Source organism: Fusarium verticillioides, chromosome 6 (genome assembly GCF_000149555.1).
Source record: "Fusarium verticillioides 7600 chromosome 6, whole genome shotgun sequence".
NCBI lineage: Eukaryota > Fungi > Ascomycota > Sordariomycetes > Hypocreales > Nectriaceae > Fusarium > Fusarium verticillioides.
In genome coordinates, this window is record NC_031680.1 from 1 (window position 1) to 8591 (window position 8591).

Genomic DNA, 8591 nt, shown 5'->3' on the forward strand with positions numbered 1-8591 from the left:
GCCTGTCTAGCCCGGACTTACTGGACGGAGCGTAGTCCTCAGTGTTACTGGGCGCCCTTGTAATGACTAACTGCATGCTAGTGACTCAGGCTGTAGCCTAGGCTGTGAGGAAGAGGGCCTCTGGGCAGCACACAACTGCAGAGATCGGTCAAGGAGCTTCCGAATTTCAAAAAGCGCCACGAACCATGTGGGATCCATGCGTCGAGATCGAGGGCATAAGAGGGCCCAAAAAGTCGAGTTGTTCAGGCAGGCTAAGCTGTAGTAGCCGATCGATGTAGCGGTAAGCTGCCGACGAATGGGCGGGTAAGGATGCAGTGACCATCAGTGTCGGGAAGTACGGGAAGTCGAGGGACACAAAGCCCATCATGGTTACAGGCTCACGAGGCCGAAATGTCGAGGTGAAAAGAAAGAAAAAAAGAAAGAAAGTCGCCCACTGCTGGGCACCCACGGCAAGTGAGTCATCCCAAAAAAGAGGTCCGTTGCCCACGGCTTTACGGGCGTCATTGTGGAGGTCAACTGCCTCTTGCTGATCGGCATAGAGACCGTAGCTGGGACCAAAGCCGGAAACAGAATCCCGATTGGGGATTTGCGTCGGCCTCTTGACGGGCTCGACGTTTGTAGGCTGGGTGCAGATGGCAATGGTAATGCATTGCCCAGAGTGGTCCGACTAATTCTCAAAGTTGGACTTCTGAGGCTCAGAAACGCAGGTAGTCTGGGGAGCGGCGCCTCCACCACCCATAACATAGTAAGTGACGTACTCGAATCTTGTAATAATCTCATAATACTTATCGTCATTCCGCAAGTTGCCATTGTGGGGAACAGCCATGATGCCAGCGGCAACTAGAGAAGCGAGATAGCCTGAGGAGCGCATCTTTTTTTAGAGTCGATATTATTAATAGCAAATTGAATTTGGGTAACGATTCAGGCCTTTCAGGAAACGGACGAGATAATGAGTAGAAGATCACTAGTTGACTCCTCGAGAAGTGGACGAGTGGTTGGTTTGTAGAGCAAGGATTGATAGGCCTGATTAAATCTGAACAAGAAAAGAACTAGAAGATACGGGACAGTTTCAATGCTATTCTTAGTCGTCCCTATGCTGTGTAGAGCCATGAAGTCATGAAGCCCTGTAGCAGAAAGTTCTATATATACCTTTCTCCGCATTTTCTAAAATAGAGTAGTTAGACGATTCTAGCTTAATACCCTTCAAATAAAGTACTGCAGTATCAGTGATAAGTACCCGGGTCTTTGCTTTCTGGATGTTTGTAAACTTTCCATATAGAAACAAATGTCCATGGATAGCATTGGGATGGAAAATCTCATCCAATTCTTAGAGAAGAGCTTGTCTGACCCGAACCAGGGTGTAGCAAGTAATGCGGAGCCTATGTCCCTATTGGGTACGTTACAACATCGATGAATCAAGGAGGCCAGTTGGTGGCTGATATTCCGCAATCTGGTCTACGATTATTATGTAAAGCATGACTGACAATAAGTTAGGTATGGTCTCCACTCTGGTACCGGTTCTTGCCACTTCGATAATCTATATCATTATATTCCTCGTCCTCCGTACTTCGAATCGGTGTTTCTACGCGCCTTGAACATGCACAGGCACTTTACGGGAGTAGTAGGTTGCAGGACGGCATTAGCATCTTGAACATTAATCCTGACTATCTCCTAGCGAATGCAGTCCTGTGCTGCCTAATGGATTCTTCTGTTGGATAGGGGCTTTTTGGAAAGTACCAGATGCCTATGCCCTCTAGCGCTAAAGTATAGATTTATATCTTTTTATTAGATTCCTTTGTGTTTGTTGCGCCATCTGCCTTTTTTACTCTCTGCGTTACTTGGCCAGTTCTCCTTCTACTTAATGCCACAGGCGGCGATGGGAAGAAGCGACTTGGGATTCTTTCCTATAGTAATATTAATATTAAGACTTAGCTAAGAGGAACAGATTGTATGTATATTGCTTTGTGGCCTGGGTCGTGTATATATTTGTGATATATACTATTATGCGCGAATTCTTTTTCTATGTAAACCTGCGGTAAGCCTTTCTGCTGACCCTACAGTATACTAAGCGCATCTTATCCTGCACTGTCTTGTTTACTTCAATGCCTAAGGAGTGTCTTGATGAGGACTATATCTGTAGCCTCTTCAACGGCTTGGCCAAGAAGATTTGGATTGCTGGCGACACTAAGCAGCTAGATAGGACTATCTAAGAGCGTGATAATGTGGTTATGAAGCTTGAGAAAGCAGAAATCGAATGGATTAGACTATATAATAAGGAGCGCATCAAGTATGAAACGAAGACAGACAATGAGGCCGAAAGGGCAACCACCAGCGCATCCGATCCTGAATCTGGGAACCACGTTACTGGCCGTAGTTGCGAGGACAAGCGACCTACCTACCGCGAAGGCCTTTTAGGACTTATCGGCAAGAAAGTCGACACTATCTAATAGGGCTGAAAAAAGCTTAAGGGCCTTATCCCCAAAGCCTAGAACGCTTAGAATAACTGGCTTGCTGGTAATTATGAGAAATACACTGCTTTTTCGTTGAATTCTCTACTTAATACGATGCGCAGGTTGCTTTTTAAGCCGCTATACACTACCGCGCCCTTTAAATGTCTCCTTGATTTATTGGCATAAAGCTAAATGAAGTTATCTGGAAGAGCCTTAATTAGTTATGGTGTTAGGTTGCAATACGTCGATATGTCATTTACACTGCTATTGCTGGTCTTGTTGTATTTTGGACTCTTCCTGTAACTATTGTTGGTGTCATTGCGCAAGTAAATACCATCAAGTCGCTGCCAGGCCTAACCTGGACACAGAATATGCCACAGGTAAATTTGGCAGGCGTCTTCCTTTCTATCGTTGTGCTAATCCGACCGTTTAGGTTATCCTTGGCGCTGTTTCTGGCTTATTACCTTCCATCGCGCTATCTATGCTAATGTCGTCAGTGCCAGTGTTCATACGTACCTTTGCCAGGTGGTCTGGCTGTGTTTCACTATCGCAAGCTGAGCTCTTTACACAGAAGGCGTACTTCATTTTTTAAGTCCTCTAAGTATTCCTGACGATTCTTTCGATTTTATAATGCATAGTATTGGCTGCTCGAAGACTTAACAGGGTTCTTCCTATTTTATAATTCCTCTTACTCGCCCACTTCTCAAGCCACTATCATGGATCAAGATCACTGAATATAAGATCAACCTCGAATTCTGTCTTTACTCAGCAGTAGACTCTTCTATCAGTATATAAAATTCTCTAGCATATTCTAAATAGTTTAATTACGCTGAAAGGTATCGATTGATCCACGTTTTATTTCGTGCACCGATGTTGCTGATTTACTGTGGAATTTCTCAGTGTATTGTTCAACACACACGACGCCGCCCCAACTCGCACCCTCAACGCATGACTGATATCGCTGAGGTAGACACGGGTGTTGCGTAGAGCGAGCGGCTTGGCTGTCTCGGAACCGATTCTTCCAGTGGCACCGGAAACAATAATGATATAGGGGAGGTCAGCTTCGGTGTAGGTGGGGGTCTAGCAGGGCATGGCTCGTGGCTACACGTAGAACGGGGGTTAGGTATGTTCTGTAGATTGAACTGCTGTATATCTTGGCTTCAATGTAGAAAATGGAAATCAATGTATTATAATTACAGTATACACCTCGATCAGTCTCTTATTTATACATTCCGATCGTCTCAAATCATTTCGCTGGTGCCCATGTATGCTCTATACACTGACGGCGCCTCACTGCGGAGCTCCGGTCGCAGCATAAGGATCTAGTATCTCGGATCTAAGCCCGGCGCCAAGAACAATCATAGCTCCGTTTCGAGTTTCCACAATGCCCGATCTACGGCATTGTTGCCCTGTGCTACTTTGACGCAATGTCTTGTACTAGGTGAGGAAGCTCGGTGGTGACAAGCGCCCTGGCCCGGCCGGAGCGGGGCCGCGGACATCTCCGGCCGCGACCGAGCACGCTTACACACAGACAAGCTCGGGCGAGCTGTTTGATCTGCGCAAGGCAGATGCCTTGCGCATCAAGCTTTTGCGGACTAGAATAGGAACCAAGCCCCTGTTCAAGGTGGCAGGCAGAGGGTAGGCATATAGAAGGGTGGCCTACGCCAGAGCAGTAAATGAATCTGCCAACTGAATGGGGGAGCATGGAAAACTTAGCAGACCATCCAGCAATGGACGGAGAGCATAATTCTGAAAGTCAAGCAAGTTCAGGTTCGGATCTACAGTCGCACCTCTCACACAGAGTGCCATAGATGCACAGAGCAAGGAAATAGTCAATTGTGGCGCTCAAAGACAAGCCTAGAAGCTAAAACACATTCTATAATGCTATCATTCAAGACAAAGCCGAAGAATGACAGCAAATGCTCGGCGCATGGTTACCACGGAATCGGAGTTCCATCCGCGTGGACGAAACGTCCAGAGTAATTGTCCCTGGTGGCCGTGTCGATCTAATTAACCATCGTCAGCCTACGCCGCACGCGAAGCAAGAAACAAAGCACGTGCTTACCCGTTCAATAATTTTCTTCGCCACTTCATCAAGATCTGAGAATGGAGGGTTTTCCATCCTGTAAGCCTTGACTGCATTCTTTCCCATCTCCGTCTCGACAAAGCTGAAGGTACAGTGGCATCGTCAGCGCAATCCTATAAGAAACTCTACTTTCGCGCGGGATCACTTACCCAGGAGAGACAGCAAACGCAATAATGTTCTCATACTCCGCGTGAATTGTCTTTGTGAAATGGTTCAAAGCCGCCTTGGAAGCATTATATGGGAACATCTTGAAGAACATATACTTCTGATAGTCCTCAATTGAAGCAACGGCCGAGCTCATTGCCATCCACTTCGGGTTCTCGGCCCTCTCTAGAAGAGACTTCAGGCCCATGAAGAGAAGCGCGACGCTGCGTGATGACATACACGTCGGCACAGCCCTGGGGATCGATGATTTCGACAGACCCCTGGTCGCCGACAATGCGGGCGTTGGCGATGATGACGTCTAGCTTAGTAATGCCTGGGCCCTCGAGCTCGTTTGCGGCGTCGAAGGAATCGGTTGTGGAGGTGGCTTCGATCTGGACGAGGATGACTCTACTGCCCTTGCCGGCTGGTAGTTCAAGGAGTGCTTTGGCGTTGGGGCTGGTAATGTCACGCAGAGCAGCGATGACAGTGTGCTGTGGTCGGCGGAGGTAGTGCTCGAGGAACCCTTTGCCGATACCTGCCATTTCTGTGAGATTCAAGAGCCAATGGGTTGTCAAGCCACAAAAGAGAGGTGGTAGCGAGAGCTGTAAGTACACTGACCTCGACTGGCGCCAGAGATGAGGACATTGGTAGTGGCACCCATTGCGATGAGTTAGGTTTGAAGGCTGCGTATAGTCTTTAGACTTGGTGGTGGTACTTGACGCTGATGATTGCGAAGTCTGATGAACATCAAATTCCATTGCGGATTAGCCTTTATATACTTCTCACAATAGTTTCCCCGTCTCATTCTGGAGGCTTCGTCACTTAACTATAACCGCAATCGGCGTAGAACATAGGCCTTCGCACTGCAGTTACTTGGCCCAATTGGGGCATTTACATGCACTGGGCGCTGACGCCCCCTTATCGGCCTTGTTCCCTAAGAATCTCCGCGAATAGTCATAGCCTAGCAAGCTGTGCAAGATGACTGGTCCGAATCGGCTAAGCTCAGTTGGGAAATAACCGCCGCTCGGAATGATAAGAACGCGAAGTCCCGCATCTAGCTGATTTGCGCCTTTCGCTTATTCAACCCCGCGAGGCCGGAGTAGGTAGAAAATAGCAGAATTCGAGCGCATTCGTGGACAGTTCAAAGTCCGGCATCCTGCGACTGCGCCCAGCAATCGCATCATTTCACTGATCACAAATATCAGGTCCAGATTCAGCATTCCATCATGGAAACAGGATCGACAGCGGGCGCTAGTAGAAGGCGGACAGACGGAGGGGTTGGCACTCCGAGCAATCGGGTCCTTTCTTGCGCAAATTGCCGCCGGAGGAAGATACTCTGCAACAAGGATATCCCTTGTGCGAATTGTATCAAGGTCAGTCATTCTGTCTCTATCACACTAAGTCTCGTGTAAATGACATCATTTGTCACTTCTCGTGATCGAGTTCCCGCAATATCCTGCTTTTATTTGGACGAACGACTCTAAGACGAACAGAACAACGTCACTTGCGTACCTTCCAAGCCGGCACCCTCAAGGCCTAGGCTCAAGTCTACTGCTCGGGATATACGGGAGCGCCTTGCCAAATGTGAAGCATTGCTTCAAGAACACGTTGCAGTAGATGACAGTTCCCAAATTCGTTCAGGACAGGGAGGTACCACCACCAGCAGTAACGACATCGCGCCAGCCAGCAGCGAAACAATTGGTGAATCAGCGAGGACGCATGCCGATGGCGATTTGTGGGTGACTCTTAACGACGAGGTATTTGCCCTTCAACCTGCATCACAATCCAATGAAGCTGACCAACAATACAGATCTGTAAAATGAAGAAACTTATGGAACAGGATCAGCCAGAGGTTGCTTTCAGCGAAGAAAATGCATCTGATGATTTCACAGGCTATAAACCGCTGAGGTTCACTAAGTGTCCGACCCTCGACCCGATCGCAGCCTTCAAGCTGTGGCAGATATATCTCGAGCGCGTCAATCCACTGCTTAAGATAATACACGCACCCACTGTTCAACCCCTAATTGTCTCTACAAGAGCCGACATCGAATCGACTCCGCTGGATCAACAAGCACTGGTGTATAGTATTTTCGGACTGGCTGTATTGGCACTTAGAAGTGACGAAATCACAAACATGCTTGGTGCTGAAAAACAGCGAGACGACTTCCTCCAAGAATTTCTTACCGCAATCAGCGTGTCGCTGGCGCAGTTTGGTTCTCTGGGACGGTACAACATGGTTGTCCTGCAGGCTCAGATACATACTTCTGTAAGTTTTGATGACTTTTCTGTGGGTAATAGAAGCGGCTGACGGTGAAGATCATCCTCATGGGCCAATGCAACAAACATGCTGCCTGGGTCCTGTCAGGTACACTAGTACGAATCGCTATGAGCATGGGCTATCATCGTGATGGCACACATCTATCACTATCGCCATTTGAAACAGAAATGCGTCGGCGTATTTGGTGGCAAATTGTCTTTTTAGACATCAAGCTGGGCATTGACTCTGGTTTAACACACAGCTCCGTGCCTGAGCATTTCGACACCAAAAGCCCTCTCAACCTCAACGATGCGGACCTGTTCCCCGATGCCACAGATCCGCTAGTGCACAAAGAGGGACCTACGGAGATGGCATTTGTCATAGTCATAACTCGGGTATCGGCGTATTTACTCGACAAGAAGGCTCGTCAGGCTATGGAGGCGAACATCCTTGGCCACGGCGGACACCGTGGAAGCATAGATGCTTCCCTCTTGAACCATAATCGGCTCCTTGTACAACAGCTTGACGCTGACCTTGTGGACATTGAAAGAAGGTTTATTCCATCCACTGCAAGTAAAGTCCACGCGGCGGCCCTGGGAATCCGCCCACACCTTATCAGACGGCTGCACGACATGATGCATCCTATGCAAGAATCACCAGACTGGGGGACTGATGTCTTGTCTCCTCGTGACAGCCTCTTCAAACTCATTCTCTCCAGCTGCGAAAACGCGAGCAACTCGTATGATTCAATGGACCGATGGGGCTTTGCGTGGTATATCCGCTTGCATTTCAACTTTGATCTCCTTGCCTCCCTCGCCACTTTCTTATTTCACAGTCCGACGAATTCGTTGGCTAATCGCGGTTGGGCCGTGCTTGAGTCACTTTACGCTAAGCATTCCTTGTTGGACACCCACAGGCCGAATGCCGCAGTCACTCCGTCACAGTTCATTTTAAAGGCCTTCAGCGAGCGAGAGCGCGTCTTAGCCGAAATGGGAGAGATCGCCGATGTTCCTGAACTCATTGCCACCCTGAGGCAAATGAATCAACTGCACACTCTGACTCCGCCAGCTCCAACTAACGCGAACCCTTGGACTGCAGTTGAATGGATCTCGGGCGACTTTATGCACGACGACGGCACGCAGCGGTCAGAAGGCTTCATGCCGCAGGCCGACACAGGCGGAGGGTTCAGCGAGAGGTATGAATTCTGGCCGGGGGCGTTATGGAATGCGGAGTGGGGACAAGGCTATGGGGGATCGACATCGGATTAAGCTGCTGCTTTTTGACACAAGGAAACCTACTGTATAAAGGTTGAACTAAATCCCGCTGATTGTCTAATCCTTATCTATGCCAACCCAGGCGACTATAAATTTTCCCAGCTTTTTAATATAAAATTGCCTATAGCTTCTATAATTTTTATCTGTGTATATTAATAAAGTACTATATAAGGACACAGTATAGTAATATAAAGTAATTAGCTATTGCTAAAAATTATACCTTTAAAGGTAGAGTTAAAGAAAGATAATATTAAGAAGTGCCTAGCTAATATAAAAGTTAGTTTAATATACTTATTTATTATATATATGTTATACTATATATAACTTATTATATCTATTAATAAGTATAGCTACTTCTTACTTAATTTAATTAAAGATAT

At 47.5% G+C, this 8591-nt stretch overlaps 4 protein-coding genes across 4 annotated transcripts; 2 read left to right on the forward strand and 2 right to left on the reverse strand.

The window, feature by feature from the left end:
* Window positions 1-166: 166 nt before the first annotated feature.
* FVEG_17495 (hypothetical protein) lies at window positions 167-871 on the reverse strand (the record flags this gene model as incomplete). Its single annotated transcript, XM_018906748.1, has 2 exons — window positions 167-667; window positions 704-871. 2 exons carry the CDS (start codon window positions 869-871, stop codon window positions 167-169), a joined length of 669 nt encoding a protein of 222 aa, XP_018761493.1.
* Window positions 872-2228: 1357 nt separating this feature from the next.
* Window positions 2229-2447, forward strand: FVEG_17494 (hypothetical protein; the record flags this gene model as incomplete). The annotated part of the gene is made up of 1 exon (XM_018906747.1): window positions 2229-2447. One exon carries the CDS (start codon window positions 2229-2231, stop codon window positions 2445-2447), a length of 219 nt encoding a protein of 72 aa, XP_018761492.1.
* Window positions 2448-4384: 1937 nt separating this feature from the next.
* FVEG_13322 (hypothetical protein) lies at window positions 4385-5380 on the reverse strand (the record flags this gene model as incomplete). Its single annotated transcript, XM_018902693.1, has 5 exons — window positions 5299-5380; window positions 4960-5215; window positions 4686-4904; window positions 4516-4618; window positions 4385-4456 (listed from the first exon to the last, which is right to left on the reverse strand). The coding sequence occupies exons 1-5, from the start codon at window positions 5339-5341 to the stop codon at window positions 4385-4387; spliced, it is 693 nt and encodes a 230-aa protein (XP_018761491.1). The 5' UTR covers window positions 5342-5380.
* A 374-nt stretch (window positions 5381-5754) lies between these two features.
* FVEG_13321 (hypothetical protein) lies at window positions 5755-8359 on the forward strand. The gene is made up of 4 exons (XM_018902692.1): window positions 5755-6053; window positions 6174-6437; window positions 6491-6946; window positions 6997-8359. The coding sequence occupies exons 1-4, from the start codon at window positions 5907-5909 to the stop codon at window positions 8203-8205; spliced, it is 2076 nt and encodes a 691-aa protein (XP_018761490.1). The 5' UTR covers window positions 5755-5906; the 3' UTR covers window positions 8206-8359.
* Window positions 8360-8591: the final 232 nt, after the last annotated feature.

Excerpts from the sequence above, each read along its gene's own strand:
- FVEG_13321 (XM_018902692.1), top strand. The coding sequence starts at position 5,907 with ATGGAAACAGGATCGACAGCGGGCGCTAGTAGAAGGCGGACAGACGGA. Across the intron at positions 6,438-6,490 it reads GGGTGACTCTTAACGACGAG|ATCTGTAAAATGAAGAAACT; the intron begins GTATTTGCCCTT and ends CCAACAATACAG. Across the intron at positions 6,947-6,996 it reads AGGCTCAGATACATACTTCT|ATCATCCTCATGGGCCAATG; the intron begins GTAAGTTTTGAT and ends CTGACGGTGAAG.